General features: G+C 41.4%; 1 protein-coding gene across 1 annotated transcript in view; it reads left to right on the top strand.

Annotated features, from left to right (window-relative positions):
• ADGRV1 (adhesion G protein-coupled receptor V1) overlaps nucleotides 1-19,701 on the top strand; it is a gene marked incomplete at its 5' end in the record, with an annotated part of 304,575 nt that overhangs the window by 104,477 nt on the left and 180,397 nt on the right. The window contains 9 exons of the mRNA XM_084279017.1: nucleotides 1,396-1,545; nucleotides 3,036-3,509; nucleotides 4,880-5,023; nucleotides 6,208-6,379; nucleotides 7,364-7,499; nucleotides 9,045-9,892; nucleotides 12,976-13,093; nucleotides 13,762-13,933; nucleotides 16,659-16,901. Coding sequence (XP_084135143.1) covers nucleotides 1,396-1,545; nucleotides 3,036-3,509; nucleotides 4,880-5,023; nucleotides 6,208-6,379; nucleotides 7,364-7,499; nucleotides 9,045-9,892; nucleotides 12,976-13,093; nucleotides 13,762-13,933; nucleotides 16,659-16,901 — 2,457 coding nt within the window. The remainder of the gene's footprint in view (nucleotides 1-1,395; nucleotides 1,546-3,035; nucleotides 3,510-4,879; nucleotides 5,024-6,207; nucleotides 6,380-7,363; nucleotides 7,500-9,044; nucleotides 9,893-12,975; nucleotides 13,094-13,761; nucleotides 13,934-16,658; nucleotides 16,902-19,701) is intronic.

Raw genomic sequence — 19,701 nt, 5'->3', positions numbered from 1 at the left:
AGATCTCTGTTGGTGCTGCTATTTATCTTGCAAAGCCTTAAAATAAACATTTTTTGTGTAGTTTGTCATTTGTCTTACTTAGCTGCACTGATTCAGCTTCACTTCTTAAGAAGGCAAAGAATCTGTCAGTAAAATTTGGTGTATAAACCTGGACTTGGCCCCCTTATTTAGAGATTTCTGTGATTCTCTTTGGAGAGATCATGGATTGGGTCCTCACTTCTAAATGCCAGTTTGTTGCTCACCCCTTCTTGATCTCTTCTCCTGATCCACCTGTCACATAAGACATAAAGGAGAGAATATGACTACTGCAGAGCCAGAAAAACAGAGATATTTGTGGGAGAAGGCAGAAAAAGTTGTCAGAGACAAGTAATTGCTCTAGGGATGCTGCAATTAAGAAAATATTTATAAGGCTCTTATAAGAAACCTGCAAAAAAATTTCCTAGAACCTGGATTTTATTTGTTTGTTTGTTTGTTTTCTGGCCTGTAGAGCATTGATGGAATTCGCTCCTATTTCTACAGACTCTTCATGTTCACCTTCAGTGACCCAGGTCTATTCCCTGGACTCAAATGTCCCATCCTGCATCACAATGAATCAGCCCTTCTGGCACACAGTGTCACACAGATGTGGATGTGGGCACAATCTATCCCAGAGAGCTCAGTTTGCAAACTGATGATGTTAGAAGAGTTTCTGTACTAACCCAAGGCACCTGAGCACCAGAAATTTCAGATGGAGCATTTGAAATGCAACTCGGTCCTGTTCTTCCATGAATAGTCCTGGAGATCAGGAAAGGGGGCATTCATATTTCCTCTGCTGTTGCTTAGCATCATGGATCCGTGTGATATGTTTACCAAATCCTCTCAAAATTACTCTCTGAAGTGTGTTTAGACCATTTATGCTTTACCAGATATTCAAAGCTGAACGAGACTCAGCTCAGTGGCCAGAATCCTTGCCTGCAGTCGTTTGCATACAATGCTTTTATTAACCTGAGCCTGAAAACTTGCCATATCTGTTGGCAATATCAACAGGGACTCCTGTTCCATTTGCATCCTGCTTAAATTATGTATGGAGATCTCATATTACAGTCTTGCTCTCTGTATGTGTGTGTGTATCTGTGTTTGTGTGTGCATATTTGGCTGTGTGCACGCATATGGGTTTGACATCACTCCCCATAACTTGATGGTCCTGCTTCCTGGGATGCAAAAAGTTAAAACTCTCTCAGAGAGTCTCTCTTCCAACTACTAATGGACTCATGTCTGTTTATGAGGAGAAAACTCAGTAGGAAGAACTAAAGTTATGTGCCCTGTTGCATCTAGCAATAAAAATCTCGGTGATTCATAAAAGAATACAACTCGCTTTACATTTCTGATTTGATTTTTGTATTTGATTTATCACAGATACAGAAGTTTGGTGATCCCAACGGCATCGTACAGTTTGCTCCTGAATCATTAATTGAGAATAACTATGATGAGCCCTCGGCAGTGGAAGGACCACAAAGAATTACACTGTTTGTCAGACGAATTCAAGGCGTGATGGGGAACATAACGGTATCCTCAGCCTTTTCCTAATAACCAGTATCATCTGAAGTCATCCTCAGTAGTGATGTTCAATAAAAGCAAGTGTAGAGTCTTGCCCCTGGGAGGGAATAACCACTTGAATCAGTCCAGGCTGGGGGATGACCTGCTGGAGAAGAGCTCTGTGGAGAAGGACCTGGGGGTCCTGGTAGATGACAGGTTGGCTATGAGCCAGCAGTGTGCCCTGGGGGCTAAGAGAGCCAATGGGATCCTGGGGGGCATCAGGAGGAGTATAGCCAGCAGGTCACAGGAGGTGATCCTCCCCCTCTACTCTGCCCTGGTCAGGCCCCACCTGGAGTATTGTGTCCAGTTCTGGGCTCCTCAGTACAAAAAAAGGACAGGGATCTCCTGGAGAGAGTCCAGTGAAGGCAATGAAGATGATTAAAGGCCTGGAGCATCTCCCCTATGAGGAAAGGCTGAGTGAGCTGGGACTGTTCAGCCTGGAGAAAAGAAGACTAAGGGGGGACCTTATTAATGTTTATAAATATTTTAAGTATGGGATGCAGGGGGAAGTGGCCAGCCCCTTTTGAGTGGTCTGTGGGGAGTGTGGAGTCTCCTTCTCTGGAGATACTCAAAACCTGTCTGGACACCTACCTGTGCAACCTGTCCTAGCGAGCTGCTTTGGCAGGGGGGTTGGACACTGATCTCTCGAGGTCCCTTCCAATGCCTACAATTCTGTGATTCTGTATAGAGGAAAACTTTGACTCTCAGTGGCTTACTTCTCACATTTGTTTTTGAATTGTGGCCTTTTAGAGTCAATGGGGTCAGCCCAAGTACTTGTGGTTTGGAGAGTCAGATACAGTCTATTCTGCTCAGGGGAAAAAGAAAAACAGCACTGCAGTGCTTGTCTCTCTCTCTCTCCCCTCTCTCCCTGTGGGAGAACAGAGCAGAGCATACTTACATAGTAAGCTGTCTGTGACATCATCACAATTTCAGTTTTTTCCCAGGCATACTTAAAAGTAAGAATCAGACTGTTTTGAACCATCGCTCACATTGATTTTTACATAAAACTGTGTAGAAGTTGAAATTTTAACAGCTACTTGGTTAATTTTTTTGTTTGTTTTTTTTTTTTTTCTTTAAGTCAGTAAGAGCATTTTCTTTGTTTAATGAGAATCGTTACCCCATTCTCATGTGAGGAATCTTGGAAAGAGGAAAACCAGCAAGAATGTCTTGCTGTAAAAATAGAAAGATCTTTCTAAAACAATTCAGGTGTTCCATATAATTTTAAATAAATCTTCTAAAGATAAAGGAAATCTTTATTTTCATAACTATTGTTAGAGAAACAACACACCCTCCTTCTGTACCACAGTTTCTGTGTCTCTTTCTATGCATACCTAAATAATTTCTGTTTTACCTGCTGAAAACCACTCAGGTCCATATCTGAGTCCTGACGATGAAACTTTCTGACTCTCTGCACAGTTTTGCTTTATTTTGTTTTGTGCATTTTTCTAAACTCATTTCAGGTTTACTGGGAACTACATAGCGACTCTGACATCACAGGGGACTTCCTTAGCACAGAGGGGTCTGTTGTCATTGCTGACCAGCAAAGTGCAGCTGAGATAACTCTCTACCTGCTACCTGATGACGTCCCAGAACTGGATGAAACCTATGTGGTGCAGCTGGTTTCAGTAGAAGGTGGAGCAGATTTAGACCAAGAGAAAAGAATTTCAAAGATCAATGTCTTTGCAAATGATGATCCCCATGGGGTGTTTGCCCTGTACTCTGACCAGCAGTCAGTATTAGTAGAGAGAAACCTGGATCGGTACGTTCAGGTGAACGTTACTCGGCACGCTGGGGCGTTTGGAGACGTGGTGGTTGAGTACCGCATCTCCTCCCGACACGAAGAAGCCCTCATTGCCCCTGAGAATGAGATGGGACACCTCACAGTGAAAGATGGTGCCAGCCTTGGAGTGAAAAGAGTGCCAATATGCAGCCAGGTCTGTCTGCTTGCAGTTCTTACCATACCTGTTGTTTCCCCTTGTGTTTATCGCAGGGCGAATGTACTGGAGCAAGATGCTAAACCCTCTGTAGTATCCACTGTGAAGAAGTACTCACAGAAGAGTTTCAGGGTTGTGAATTTCCCATTTATGGAATAGAATAATAGCTAATGATTGCAAATCCACTGACATGATTGTGTTCAAATACTCACTTTTTCCTTCTATCGTGGCTTTGCCTTATGATCAGTTCAATATTTGGCTGGAGAGCTGTCAGGCAGAGAAGGACCTCGGGGTATTGGGTGACTGCTGATAGAACATGAGTCAGCAGTGTGCCTGGGTGGCCAAGACAGCTAAAGGCATCCTGGCTTGTGTCAGAACTAGTGCAGCCAGTAAGCCTGGGGAGGTGATTTTGCCCCTCAAGTGCTGGGTCCAGTTCTGGGCTCCCCACCATAAGAAGGACATTGAGGTCCTTGAGTGAGTCCAGAGAAGGGCAACCAGGCTGGGGAAGGGGCTGGAGGGCAAATCCTCTGAGGAGCAGCTGAGGGAGCTGGGGGTGTTGAGCCTGGAGAAGAGGAGTCTGAGGGGAGACCTTCTCCCCACCTCCCCTGCCCTGCCAGGAGGGTGCAGAGAGGTGGGCGATGGTCCCTTCAGCCAGGGGACAGGAGATGGGACAAGGGGCAATGGGCTCAAGCTGCACCAGGGCAGGGTCACATTAGATGTTAGTAAAAAACGTTCCCTGGCAGAGTTGTCAGGGCCTGGCACAGGCTGCCCAGGGAGGGGGTTGAGTCATCATCTCTGGATGTGTTTAACAGATGGGTAGATGAGGTGCTCAGGGATTTGGTTTAGGAGAGGACAGGAACAGTTGGACTCAATGATCTTAAAGGTCTTTTCCAACCTGGTGATTCTGTGAATCTGTGATATTTTATTATTACATATATTCAAATATTTTCTTAGGTTTCCCTTTTGGATTGTAAGTGGTGAACTGTTAGCACTGACTCATGAAGCAGCAGATAGATTTATCTTCAGTTCCCTGGTCATTGTTATTATTGTTATCATTATTATGATGGTTGAAGTCTTACAACCTTTTACATCCACCTTACATCCTCTTAGTTCTAAGAATGATAACCAAGGCGAGCCACAGCAATAGCTGTTCTACAAGCTCACAGCCCAACAAGCAGCTGGTAAATCTCATTCTATGATATTAATTGTTTGGCTGCATTTCTTTTGAGAAACATAAGCAACAAAGCACTTATCTTGACAACACTGCTTTTTGTATGCATGCAGAACACAATCTGCCAGTTGTGCTGGTATTTAATTCTTTGAATTGGTGGGTAGGAATTAAATTCCTGTTTAAATTCTCTCTCTCAAAGGTGTTTCTTTTACTGGGCTTGAATTTCACTCTGGAGCTGCTTAATGTAAGCCTGGTTAGGGGAAGTGCCAAGGATGTGCCTAAAATACTAGGAAAAGCAAAGTCAGCTGTTCTGCCCGTCCCTGAGGAAGCTGCCAATTCACAGGTCAGTAGACTGGCTGCAGTGTAAGGTTTCTACCATGGAAGGAAGGTACACTTCACTACAAAAGATGGCTCCTGTAAGAATGCAGTTGTCCCCTTGATGTTTTCCTCAATTAAATGACTCCCAAGGCTCCTCCAGTTATTACTTGTGCTGCAGGTTATCTTTTCTCTGGTGCAGATTCTTACAGAAATGTGTTAGTGCAGATTGAAAACACCTCTTCATCTGTAAAAAGCAAATAGGGTGAATATGATGATTGATTTATACTTTTCCTTCCACTAAATGCAAGTTCTTGGACTTGAAGAAACATAAATTCTGGATGTTATTTCTTTAGGTGTAGCAGTCCAAAAGTAGATAAAAATGTGTACTCAGCAGCATGTGCAAAAAGAGATGGAGGCCATGATGGGTTTTATTGCAGACGAGAGTGTATTTGGCTGAGTGGGAAACTGTCCATTTGCCTACTTATATATGAGAGTCAGAAAAGGGAATTTGCCTATTCAGATATGGTATATCTGTTCACTCTTAGTGTGTCAGGCACAGACAACAGCATGATGAGTTTTATCTGTTATTTTCTATCTAACTTTTTATTGAACTATTTTGCCTTGGAGCACTGTGCTGCCCTTTAATTTGTAATTAAATCTAATGCAAGTGTCTTTCTGCATGCATTGTTTATTACCATATATCAATTTATCACTGCTTTTTAGAATATGCAAATTGTCCTTCAGTCCCATTTGTTGCTCAAAGAAAGAGAAACCACACTAGCAAGAATAATTTGGCAAGGAATGTTCTGTGGGAACCACTAACTTTTCACTGGATACATATCTTATTATTTATTTTAGATCTGTGTATTTCTATAATAATACAGCTATTGCCTGTGAGCGTTAGGGGCAGGTTGGTTTGTTTTTCTTTCAACCAACAGACACAGTTCAGCATTTTCAGTACTGCAGTATCAGTGGTACTGGTTTCTTTCCCCTGAGACCCTGAAAATCTCAGATTTAAAAGTATTGTTAAAGAGTTTTGAAGGAAGTATGTATGTATACAAAGACACACACAAGCATGTATACATACAAACGTATATATATATACAGACATAAGTATTATAAAAGGCCTGTTTTATAAAATAAATTATACATATATTTTTGCCCATTTTAATTCCATTTTTCATAACAAAATCTCTTACCTTTCTACAGGTTGGCTTTGAATCTGTGATTTTACGACTTACAGACATTGTAGCAGGGACAGGCCAGGCTGTCATTACCAGAAAAGGAGTTTATGGCTCTGTAATAGTCAGCTGGAGTTCAGGATACCCACCAGATCTAAAGGCTGACTTTGCTCAGCCTGGCAATATTACTCCTCCATTTGGTAAGTACTTGCCTGAGGAAACAGCTATGAGAGGTGTGTGAGTGGTGGTACCACATTTAATTATTGGTCCCTCTGAATGCTTCCTCTATTAATGACAAGTTGTCAGAATGCAAATGACGGAATGAAAATATAAAACCCCACTGATTTCTCTAGTGCCAGCCCTAGAAAAGCAGCAGCTGTTTTGAATGATAGATTCCATTTTCTGTATTATTTGCCAGTTTGCAAAGATTAGAGAGGAAAGCAGGGGGGGATTTTTTAGACATGCATGGAGTAATAGGATGAGGGGGAATGGTTTTAAATTGGGTATCAGGAAGAAATTCTTCACTATGAGGGTGGTGAAGCACAGGGTACCCAGGGAAGTTGTAGCTGGAGGTGTTCAAGGCTGGGTTGGATGGGGCCTTGAGCAGCCTGGTCTGGTGAGAGGTGTCCCTGCCCATGACAGGAGGTTGGGACTTGATGATCTTTAAGGTCCCTTACAGCTCTAACCATGCTGTGATTCTATGGTTTGCTGTATCAGAAGAAAGCATTCCTTGGGAAAGCAATGTGTGTGAATGGAATGCAGCACAGGTTTTAACACAGTAAGTACTCTGGTACCAATCTGTGAGTAACAAAGTCTTCAGAAAGGGAAAATGAAAAAAAAAAACTTAATAAATATTCTCCTCATCTTTATTTACACTAAAAAATTATCGAGAAGTTGTGTGAAAATGCACAATCTAGTTTTCACCTGTGTGGGATCTATTCGGTTTATAAACAAAACAAATTACTAAATGTCGTAGGTACACACACCTGGTAGGCAGGCACAACACCATGCCCCCAAAGGACTGCTTTGTGTAGAAAAGACCTTACTTAGCATGCAGATCCCTTCTTCCTAAACAGTGTAGGGTTGTGATTATAGTCCCTCTCTCCACACGTTCCCAGGTATGAAGAGGATTCCTATGTAGTGGTTTTGACTTGTGCTCTCTCTCCATCTCTCTTTTCCTTCAGGCACTGTTGTATTTTCTTCTGGTGAGAAAAGTAAAGTAATTGCATTCCAGGCTACTCCAAGCCTAAGCAAACCTGAGTCCTTTGCCATCACTTTAACAGCAGTGCACAGCAATGTGTCTGGTGGGGCTCGCCTGAGGTAAGGATGTTACTCGTACTTCTGAGTTGCACAGAGGCTGTAAAAATAATGTACAAGACATACACCTTGTAGGAATCCCTATTAAGTTTTAGGCAGCTACCAAGCTGCTCTGCCTTCTTTGATAAATTTGTCTGCCTTGTCTCAGGTGGAAACAAGTGTCAGTAGTGCAGATCTGAGCTGATTAGAAGTGGGGCTTTTCTCCAATTCCTAATTCATACCGCTGGGATCCAAGGTGTCTGGAATGTGTCTGGAATGATGGAGGCATTGAGGAAATGAAGAACCAAGACTGACAGTTTTAGCCAGGAAGGTGAAGAAGTAAAGCAGCTCTTAAAGGTTTTCTTTAGTGTCCTTAAATATACATATTCAGAAGATCTTAGATAACAAACATTATTCAAAATAAATAAAATGAAACAATAAATGCTCCAAAATACCTAATTCATATAAACCCCACTTTTCATTCTTAAAGCTGGAAATGCTCTATTTATTATAGTTCCCCATCTCAGCTAAGTTGTTATTTAGTCTTCAAAATACTTTCTTTTCATTCTTCCTCACTCACTGGTCTCTAAAGGTGGTATAGAAAGAACAGCCATAGAGTAACCCCTTCTCCTATGGGCTGGTGTCCTCAGAGCACTGTTCACTTACCAGGTGAGTCTCGTACCTTGAGTGTACAAGAATGACCTTTCCCAGGAAACTGAAGACCACATCCCACAGGAAGTAAACCTGACCGTTACTTTGAAGACTTTTTGGCTTCCTTAGTTTATCTACTTTGTGGACCAAAATCGCTCACCCTAGTTGTGGTGGCATTTGGCAGCCTCTAGTACTGAATAATGGGTCAGTTTTACAGACAAGTGTGAGACACAAGGTTTAGCAGAGAGTCTTGGTCTCTATGCTTCCTGTGTAATAAGAAGGGGGTATATTTAATTTGAGCAAAGTAGACCTTCAATTGATACTGATAATAGGGCTTAGATCTGGAAAAAGGTACTGAGTACTGTTGTGAGGGGGTAGTTGGTATTTCCAAGCCCCACTGGAAAGTTTAAAATAACTTCCTTCTCTACCTTCCTGGCTAAAAGTGAAGATCAGTTAGCATGCCTACCCCACATTTTTCCCTTTGTACAGGAAGTCGGTTCTGCAGTTAAAACTGGTACCTTTTCTGGGAGTGGCTTTATGGTAATTGTGATATAACTCCCTGAGTTGTATCCCCAGTAGGAAGACATCCTACTTCCCTTTGCCTGACTCACAATGCATTAAGCCTGTGGAGGGCTGTTTGGTGAAATCTTTGCAAAAAAAGTTTTTTCAGGGAACCTCTTTATATCCTGCTTTTTTGGGGGAGTTGGACCTGATGATCTCTGGAGGTCTCTTCCAACCCCTACGGTTCTGTGATTCTGAATGGTCACTATCTCTTCTCTCTACTCTTACACTTTTTTTTTCTTTAATCTACTTTCTTGCAGCCATCATTGATTGTTCACTGGAGATTTATTCTGCTAAGGTGTTTTACTTTTCATACTTCATAATTCCTCTCAAACCTCTCTGTCTTTTCTGCTTCAGACCAGGATTTACGACAGTTGAAATTGAGCCAATGGGGATCTTCCAGTTTGCACTTAATTCAAGATCCACTTCGGTTGAAGAAGATGTTCAGGCAGTCACACTGCATGTCCAAAGACTGTTTGGTTTTCAAAGTAACCTCACCAAATTGACATATCAGACCATTCCAGGAAGTGCCAAACCACTAGAGGACTTTATACCCATCTATAATGGAGAGCTTGTGTTTTTACATTCTCAGACCAATGCTGTGATAGAAATATCAATAATTGATGATGCTGTGTCAGAAATGGAGGAATTTTTTTTTGTAAATTTGACATCTGTGGAAGTTTTGGAGGTTCAACCTATGTATGCTGCCTGGAGTCCACGTTTAAATCCAGCTTTCAGTGTTGCCACAGTTAATATCCTGGATAATGACATTCTTCACGGAATACTAAGTTTGGGACCAGAGATTATTTATGTAGAAGAAGATGCAAACAATAGTACCCCCAACTCAGTGATACTTCATATCAGAAGGACCAAGGGTTTTACTGGTGATATTAAAGTAACTGTTAAAACCTTTGGGGGAGTGAGTGCACAGAGTGGAGTAGATTTGTATCCTTTTGGAAATGTTTATGGAAAATCAAACTTCACATGGGCAATGGAAGGGGAAGATTTTGAGGAACAGCCACTCTCTGTCACCTTGCTGGATGGAGAAAGAGAAAGCAAGGTGTCCATAAAAATTTTTGATGATGATGAGCCTGAAGGACAGGAACTGTTTTATGTTTTCCTCTCGAATCCTGAATATGGAGCTCAGATTGTGGAAGGAAAGGATGAATATGGATTTTCTTCTTTTACCACAGTAATTATCGCAGGTAATATATTTTCCCACAGAAAATTAGTAAGCACATCTGTATTTAATAATAATAAGTAACTCTATGATCTCATAGCAATTTTCATGTAACAGGTGGAATTATATTTGATAATAAGCAGGGTATTCTATTCCCAGTTCTTGAGATTGCCAGATCAGGGGAAGCAACCAAGGCCCTAAACCCACTACGCATCCCTTAGCAACGTAGCTCAAAATACATTTATAGATGTTGTTTATCTTTGTTCTTGCCCTGTTTAACCTCATGAAGGGGGAAGGCTAAGCTTGAGTGTTTTTCTTGCAGGTGTGGTAGAATTTCAGACAATTTTTTTGTTTTTCTTTGCCACTTTGTCACCTTTAAATTTCATGAGGGTTGTACAAAGTACAAAAAAGTTTTCTAGTTTCATTCCTTGATACTATGCAGTTTGTATGTGCAGTGTAGTATGTTTTCCCTTGGCTTCTACATCTCTGTCAGGCTTATCAATTAAATATAAACCAAGTTTAACCACAGTATAGATTAAGTTTTAGAAACAACTTGGGATTGAAGCAGTTTAGGCTAATCAAGAAAATTACACATAAGGTCCAACATTTACTAGAAGTTTTGTGCGTCTCTGAATTGGAGAGATGTGGATTTGATGGCTGGACTATCCAGTGGATAAGAAACTGGTTAAAAGGAGGCCATGAAGATGATTAGAGGGCTGGAGCAGCTCCCCTACGAAGAGAGGCTGAGGGAGCTGGGCTGGTTCAGCCTGGAGAAGAGAAGGCTGTGGGGGAACTTCACTGCAGCTTCCAGTCCCTGAAAGGAGCAGAGAAACAGGAGGAGAATCAGGTTTTTAAAAGGACAGACACTGGCAGGACAAGGGGGATGGAGTGAAGCGAAAGGAAGGAAGGTTTAATTAGATATTAGGGGGAAGATCTTTACAGAGAGAGTGATGAAGTGCTGGAACAGGCTGCCCAGAGAGGTGGTGGGTGCCCCGTCCCTGGAGGTGATCAAGGCCAGGTTGGATGGATCCCTGGTCAACCTTTTCTAGATCATGACTGGAGGTTGGTGGTCCTGCCTGTGGCAGGGGTGTTGGAACTGTGTGATCCTTGGTGTCCCTTCCAACCCAGACCATTCTATCAATCTATGATTCTATTTACACAGTCTTAACAAAACAGGGTAGATATTGAGAGCCAGGATTGAACTGTGCTGTTGGATGAGAGCATGCAGCACCCAAATTATGTCTGCAAGAACACATGGTATAAGATGCACACTGCCTTAGTGTGCATCACCTCCAGAACTCACCGTGCGAGTAACGCAAGTATGTGCATGGGCCCGGGTTGGAATTTGGGCTTGTATTGTATCCCACAAAAATGTACTAACAGGCTCTGGAGTTACACCATGAGTACAATGAGTAGATAAAGTAATATCAGGGGACAACTTGTGCTAAGGAGAAGGGTCAAAACAGACTGGGAGAAGAGCTTCTTGAGAGTAGCCCTGCTGAGAAGGACTTGGGGATTGTGGTGGATGAGAAGCTTGACATGAGCCAGCAGTGTGCTCTTGCAGCTCGTAGGGCCAATGGTATCCTGGGCTCCATCAGGAGAGGAGTGGCCAGCAGGGACAGGGAGGTGATTGTCCCTCTCTACTCTGCCCTCGGGAGGCCCCATCTGGAGTACTGTGTCCAGATCTGGGGTCCCCAGTACAAGAAGGGTGTGGAACTGTTGGAGAGGGTTCAGAGGAGGGCCACAAGAATGATTAGAGGGCTGGAGCACCTGCCCTACAAAGAGAGGCTGAGGGAACTGGGCTTGTTCAGCCTGGAGAAGAGAAGGCTGCGGGGGGACCTCATTGCAGCCTTCCAGTGCCTGAAGGGAGCTTATAAGTAGGAGGGGAATCAACTTTTTAAAAGAGCAGATAATGGCAGGACAAGGGGGAATGGACTAAAGCTAAAGGAGGGAAGGTTTAGATTGGATATTAGGGGGAAGTTTTTTACAGAAAGAGTGGAGAGGTGCTGGAACAGGCTGCCCAGAGAAGTAGTGGGTGCCCCATCCCTGGAGGTGTTCAAGGCCAGGCTGGATGGGGCCCTGGTCAGCCTTGTGTAGCTCCAGGCCTGGAGATTGGTGTCCCTGCCTGTGGCAGGGGGGATTGGAGCTCTGTGATCCTTGGGGTCCCTTACAACCCAGACCATTCTATGATTCCATTCTATGTGTCTGTATTTAATTGCTTAGATAGAAACATGCCACGTGCATGTGCAGAAGTGAAGTTAATCTTCAGTATATAGATTGACATTTAATAAGGATTGGGTCAGAAGTAATTGCAGAGTAAAAGCACCACTACCTGTAGGTAGAAATACTTTAGAAGCAAGATTCGATGTGAGGACATTAAATTCCCCTCATTAGCCCTGTTTTTTCTCCCCCCCTTGCTGTTTTGCTGGAGTTATTTATGTCCTCGTGGGCACACAGCAATATTCTGCAGCTCCCTAGTTCCACACACTGAACTAAAGATGCAGGAGAAAAGTCAGTGTAACAATTTGAGAAAACAATTGGGTTCAACAGTATTATGTGTGGGAAGAAGAAGAAAGCTCTCCTTGGAAGCCCATCTTTATCCCATAAACTACTGTGTCCATCAGTGGGCTTGCTGAGGTCCAGAGCTGTTTAGAAATAATATCTTTTAAGGGTTATGGTAAACATGAAATAATATATCTGAAGTGATGCATCCTGTGGGCATTGTAAGCCAGGTTTTTGACACTGTCCTGGACTATTGTATCTCCTGGTCTTGTGAAGTCAAGGGACACAGAAATCAGTCAGCTTGCTGACTATTGCTGGAAACTCAAGCTTGTGTGCAGACATAGTGCCAGGAAAATAAAGTAAAATTCATAAATGTCAGCATTTGAGGTTCTAGACAATACTTGAAGTTCTAGATAAGTATGGAGTGCAAATTAAGAGTAGAAATATGAAAATAATTTTTCTCAAGACATCCCCAAATTGTAGTTTGCAACATGCCTTTGATATCTAGCTTTTTGTTTTTTCCAGCAGCTACCCACATTAAAAGTATAGTTTAGTCTCACCTTAACTTTCTTGCTGATTACTTCCATGGACTCCTTTCCTGTATAGGAAGTGATCTCCAGAATGGCATTTTGGGATTTGTTCCAGAAGTGCAGAGCGGTCTGGTACTTGATGAAGACTCAGAAAACAGAGAGGTGCTGCTGATGGTTGCAAGGCAACCAAACAGGTACAGGAAACAGCAAATTTAAGTGTCCTTCCTTCCCTCACGCTGCAATATGTGATTAGGTCTGTCATGCCACTGTTAAAAAGGAGACATGGAAGGAAACAAAACGCTTCCCAAGTTGTATGGTAAGGCAGCAAGTGTGAAAGCTTTGCTGAAGGTAAAGTATTTGCACTGCTAAAGGTGTAATTGAAATTCTTCTCTCTCTGTGTAATATACTGAGGGTATGAATATTAAAATAAGCCATTAAGAAGATACCAAAGTGTTAGTACTATGCTTACATCCTCACTCACACAGCTACTACATTTTTTCTCATTATCCCATATCTATGTTGCACATTTATGTGTCCTTTAAACAAATGTCCTATGTACTCTAAGCTCCTTAAACTTAGAGGAAAATATGAAATCTGTCTGGCTTTCCAGACAAATGGTTACTGTAGGAAAGTACTTGGGCACATCCCTGTCTTCCCAGGACCAGGGTGTCTTGTTCAACTAATCTCATGTCTTACAAAACTAAAAATTGAGAGAAATCTACCTGCCCAGAATTGCTGGTTTGTTCCCTAGTGAGAAGTTTTGAATAATAACATAAGAAAACCTATGATAGATCTGTGGTTTATGTTTCCTAAAGCAATAGTGCTCTCACTTGTTACGTTTACTATTTGGATTTGCTTATAGGGCTTTTGAAGACGTGAAGGTCTTTTGGCGTGTGAGCTTTAATAAAACAGCTGTGGTCCTTCTGAAAGATGGCATGAACTTGGAGAATGAACTTGTGTCTGTGCTGGGAGCCACTACCTGCATGGCAGGTCAGACAACGTGCAACATCTCCATTGAAATAAAACCAGATAATGTAAGTAATTGTCACCCCTTTGTGTACAGCACTGTGGTGTTGCATTGCAAGCTACTTATCTAGATGAAAAATTCCCCTCCGTTCCAGAGGAATTGATGTGTAGGGGACAGTTTTAAGATGGTAACTTGACATCTGCTCAGTTCCTCTGCAAGCACATGTTTATTTACTGGCTTGGCTTATGCCCATTGTGACTGGTAAAAATTTGGGAAGGAGTTGAGTATTTATTTGAAAGAGTAAATTGCAGATCTGTGATTTTTATAGAATAGTAAGGAAAAAATAAAAGAATGGGTCTATTTCAGTGAGATGCATATTCATGCACTGGACTTCTATCCTTCACACAGTAAATTTTTCATCTATCAATTCTTCATCTAGTGTGGTTTATGGGAAGAATATCCTGTAAATAATATGTCATTCAACAAAAAACAACCCCTTTTATTACAACTTGTACATAATTTTACTTGCCAAAATGTGGCACATAGATCTGTGAAAGCTCTACTTCAACATAAAGCTGTGTAAGAATCTCTTGAGTGTCTAAAAATCTGTTGCTATGTGTACTTGTGAGTAGTGAAGTTCAGTTTAACATCCATCACCCACTAAATCCATTTGTCATTCATCAGTTGGGCATGCCTAAGCAGCCCAAGAGCCTTGAGAGGCCCATATGGCACTCAAAAATACAGACATCATTGAATTAACACAGAGCACAGCATTCACTCATTTTTATTGAAAAAAAAAAAAAGAAGGAAGCAATTTTGTGTGAATACCTAGTTTTTGGAGCAGTCCCTTAAGAATGGAAGGATTAATGTTTGCCATTCTTTTAGAGTGGAGAGTTTGAGTCTTTGCCAGGCTAGTGGCAAAGCTGAGGTCTGGGGAATGGAAAAGGACAAGATGAGAAAGTTTCCTTGTTTTTTCTTTACTACCTTCTAGAAAATAATGCCAGATGTAGAATATGGGAAATGGTGACTTCCCACTAGGATGTAGGGTGCATTCTCTTAGGTCAGTAAGAGAGCTATTCTCCTTCACCTTCAGGTGTTGTTTTTAAGTTGCAGAACCAATGAATAAAACACACTTAAGAGCAGGGCACAGGCTGCCTCACCGTGTAAACTGGGATTTTGAGCCCATTTGGTGCATAGGAGTGAAATAACTATTTAATGACAGCAGTGCAGCAGCTGCAGAGACATGCAGTCATCCTCGATGAAGCGCAAGCTTGCACCACTCATAACTGGTGCTAATGGAAGGCTGAGGTTCCCTGTGGCATTGCAGTAAATTTGTGCCTGTCATCAATTAGTCAAGATAATTCCATTTAAAGTCTTACTGAACGACAACTCAGTTAAAAATACATGCTGTTTAGCCCCCAAAATATTTCCTAATTCTTCTTCCAGTTCTTCCACAATGTAGCCTATAAATTAGTACAGATACATTATGAAAAGATTAAGTAATAGATGCATTCAATAATTATTTTATGTTTTCGATGGCATATGCTGTGTCATATTCATAGAATCATAGAATGGTCTGGGTTGGAAGGGACCCCAAGGATCATAGAGCTCCAACCCCAAATTCTAGCTGTGAACATTTTTACTTAGTCAGTTGTACTGACTTCCTCACCTAGGAGCTGAGTCCTGCTTTCCTAGAATTAAAATAGGATTTCCAGAAAATCCAGAGCTGAAACAAAAAGCTCTTTCCAGTAAAAAAAGTCTTCAATGATCAACTTTTTTTTTGTTGTAGTGCTATCAACTTACAAAGAACTACTTTTTTGGTAGTTTGCTCTTCATGAGTGCATATAGTAGGTTCAGATTATGTATTTCCAACTATTTCTGGAATCTCAATAATCAGGTGTCTATCTGTTCAATGTATTAGGTCTGTATTTAGGTGCAAAATCAAAGACAGAGCATGTCTTTGATTGAAAGTTAACATCCCTACCTTACTTTCAGCAAACCAGCATTGCATTTGTAGAATTGAGTAGACCAATTCTTTGACATATGAACACAAAAATTGAACAGACTGTATTTCCAGACTGAGACAAGGTTTTTGCATATCCTAAACTCCACAGAGGTCTACCAGACAGTAGCTCCAGGCTTTGGGATTTTTGAGTAAGTTCAGTTAAGCACTCAAATCTAGCGAGATTTGCTTGTAAAAATGCACATAAGTGTGTCAGTGTATAAACACTGAGTCTGTATGTTAAGTGGTTTCCAAAACTTTACCAGTGCTCAGTACTTGAATACAATCAATATTTACTGCAGATTCTGAACTGCATACTTAGGCTTCCATGATGTTTCTTTCCACAGGTAATAAGGTGTGAACATGCCTCTTTTTAACTAAAAAAAAAAAAGGCAAAACCCACAAAAACCCAAGCAAAAACTGAAAGACAAAATTCCTCTCAAAATGTACAGCTATGTAAACCCATGATCTGTAAAACTGAGCTCTTTAAGAGCTTAGCATCATGTTTTACGGCAGCTTTCCAGCCACAATACTTGCAGTATATAAATAGCTGCCTGGTTGCAGTAAATCCCATGCAAAATATTGAGATGTCAGTATTGTGTGAGTGGTGTCAGCTACAACTTTATTACTTTTAGGATATATTTTGTCATACTTACTGTGCATTTCAGCTAACTTGTGTTAGTACAGGTAATCCACTGAGCATGCAAAATAATGTATACAATTTTTTAAAGCTGGAAGTAATTAATAACTCGTGTAATGATATTAAAAAAATATCATCCCTCCTTTCCAGGTGCCAGAATTTGAAACATATTTTTTTGTTGAGCTGTATGCTGTAGGCACAGGAGCTGCATTGAACAGCAGTGCCAGATTTGCTTTTATAACAGTCCTTGAAAGCGATGCTCCTCGTGGCTTAATATATTTTGCTGTGGGATCTCGTTTTGCTGTGGCTCATAAGAAGACGACTTTAATCAGTCTGCAGGTGCTTAGAGATTCTAGTACGTCAGTAAAGACAGTGGTTAGCTACAGCACACAGGTAAGATTATTTTTGTTTAGCTTACTTTTGTTGTTAAATTATTGTGCATACTCTAAAGTAAATGTGACTGTAACTTAGCATTTCTTCAGGAAACAGTCAATCATTTTCTGGCCTCATATCGTCTAACTTCTTTGGTTTTCCATTCATAAAAGGACCTTGTTTTTATTGCATTCATAGAATCACAGAGTCATAGGATGGTGTGGGTGGGAAGGGCCCTCTGAGCTCCACAGTCCTCCTCTCTGCCGCGGGTAGGGATACCTTCCACCAGCCCAGTGTGCCCAAAGCCCCATCCAACCTGGCCTTGAACCCTGCCAGGGATCCAGGGGCAACCCCAGCTTCTCTGGGCACTCTGTGCCAGGGTCTCCCTCCCTCCCTTCCCAGGAAGTATTTCTGCTTCCCAGCTCCCGTCCAGCTGGGAGCTGAAGGCCATTACCCTGGGCCTGGCCCTCCTTGCCCTCAGCACCAGCCCCTCTTCAGCTCTCCTGGAGCCTCTTGAGGGACGAGAAGGGTCTCAGAGCTCTCCCCAGAAGCAGCCTTCTCTTCTGCAGGCTGAGCCAGCCCAGCTCTCCCAGCCTGGCTCCAGAGCAGAGAGGCTCCAGCCCTCCCACCATCTCCATGGCCTACTCAGGACTGGCTCCCAGAGCTCCATGTCCTCCTTGTCCTGAGGACCCCCAAGATGGAGGCATCGCTCCTGGAAAGCAGAGCTGAGAGAGAGGTCCTCCTGCTGGGGATGCAGCCCAGGACACAGATGGCTTTCTGGGCATTATAATTTTGCTTGTAGCACTTTCCAGTGGACTCAAAGACTAAAGACAGTCAAGAATTTCATACCTTTCTTTCTCTGTCCTAAGGTTCTTATGAGACTGCAATTTTTGAGGTTTCTTTCTCTGAGATTAAGTTTTCATCATGATGGCAATGACTACCAAGATTGAGACTCCAATACACTTGGTGCTGCACATCATGAATTTATTAATACACAGAGCACATTTAGGAAAAGAAAGAGTACTTTCATCACATTTTATTCTGTGTTCTTAAAGCACTAAGCTTGAAAATTGTTCTTCTGACTGAAAATCTCCTGTGCCATCCCTGTGAGTTTTTGTTACGTTTACAGCTGTAACAGCAGACTCCTCTGTTGACCCTTTTATGCTTAAAGGAGAATCTTCATCATCTGCCAGTAGTAATAGCAGAAATAACATGGCTGCAAGAATGTGATTCCTTCCCCTTCCTTGCAGATGTGACTCCAGTGTCACAGTACAGGTTACAAGAGGGACTTCTCTAAGTTGACCATCACATTGGAATAGCACTTAGCCCAATCTGCTTGGAATATGTGTCATTTTATACCTAAAAAAGCATTATTTTGAAAGAGGATTATTATTAAACTGTGTGAGCAGAGTACTTCCAACACTTTGTGATCTGCCTTTATATTGCATGCATATATATATATTTTAAGCACATGGGATTACGTGGTGTTTCTGTGTATTTATTATACAGTAGCTGACCAGTGTTTTAGGTAAATTATGTGTTAATAAATTTCCATGTCTTTCTAGCCAAATTAATTACAATTTTGCTGTTAAATGGAGGAGAAATTGCTACTGTCCAGTGTATATGTAAGCTAAAACATCAGGGGCAAATCCTTACCTGTTTGTACTTTCTATATACAGTCCTTTTATTTTTTTTTGGAGGTTGTGAGGGTGAATAGTGAAGTTCCAGAGTATTGGTACTATTGGTACCTGGAAAATAAGAGGTCACAGCAGACAGGAAACACGAGGCACTAAGTGGAAACAGATGTTTATCTCATTCCTACAGAGGTTTCTTCAACATCGTTGTTGTCACTAGTGCTTTTATTGACACTTACTTCCCTGTTTCCTATTTCATTTGGAAAGGGTAAACAAAAGGAAACTTCTGTCTGGAGTTTGCACAGATGATGTGATCATGTTCTAGAGGAATTCTGAACAGATACGCTCCACATTGATGTACAACTCAAAATCATCATCTATTCCCTAAGTAACTTAACAAGTTGAACCTAAATGTTCTCAAAAAGAGTCTGGTATTTCCCAAATAGAAATCCTCATTTTTTACAGTAGGAGACCTTTCAAGATGACTTCAGAGTCAGTATAAAATCTGTACTTATTAAATGAATAGATAGTACTGAAAACCCATACATTTAAATAATAACACAGAATGTTAGTTTCCACTTAAGGGAAGTTTATTGTATTGCCAGATATAGTATCAATGTTATGGCAACTGACAAAAAGAGCAAGAATGTGAAGAATGAAACAATATCTGCAAACTCATAGAAGGTAAAAATAGTGTTACTTCACTGGGAAATGAGGCCATGTAGCACATGTAGCACTCCTTGATAAATTAATCTATCTCCCTTGCATGTGTATGGTATAGTTTTTGCTTTGCCTTTGGACCTAAATGGATTGTTCTTCTTAAATACCATGAAACAATCTTAGCTTGGGTACAGATTTCCAAACCGTTGGCTTTGCTTTTGTTTAGTTTTTATGTATGTGTAATGCCTGTCAGTACCCTGAACAGAGGCACTTCATGCAGCAAGACATCATAAACCCCTCTGGAATTCACCTTATGGATGTGCTAACATTTCTGTAATATCTATTCACTCAGAAAAGCTTTGTGACTTTTATTCTGGAAAAGAAAGAGAGGTGTCCAGTTTACTTTTGACAATATATACAATTTTCACCCTAGGCTGTCACTGAATACAAGTGAGAGATTGCTGTTCCAGGGAGGTATTTAATTTAATTTAATCATTAGATCATTCTTAACTGCATTTTTTTTTTAC

Source organism: Gallinula chloropus (assembly GCF_964237585.1).
Source record: "Gallinula chloropus genome assembly, chromosome: Z".
Taxonomy (NCBI): domain Eukaryota; kingdom Metazoa; phylum Chordata; class Aves; order Gruiformes; family Rallidae; genus Gallinula; species Gallinula chloropus.
This window is presented reverse-complemented; position numbering and strand designations above follow the sequence as displayed.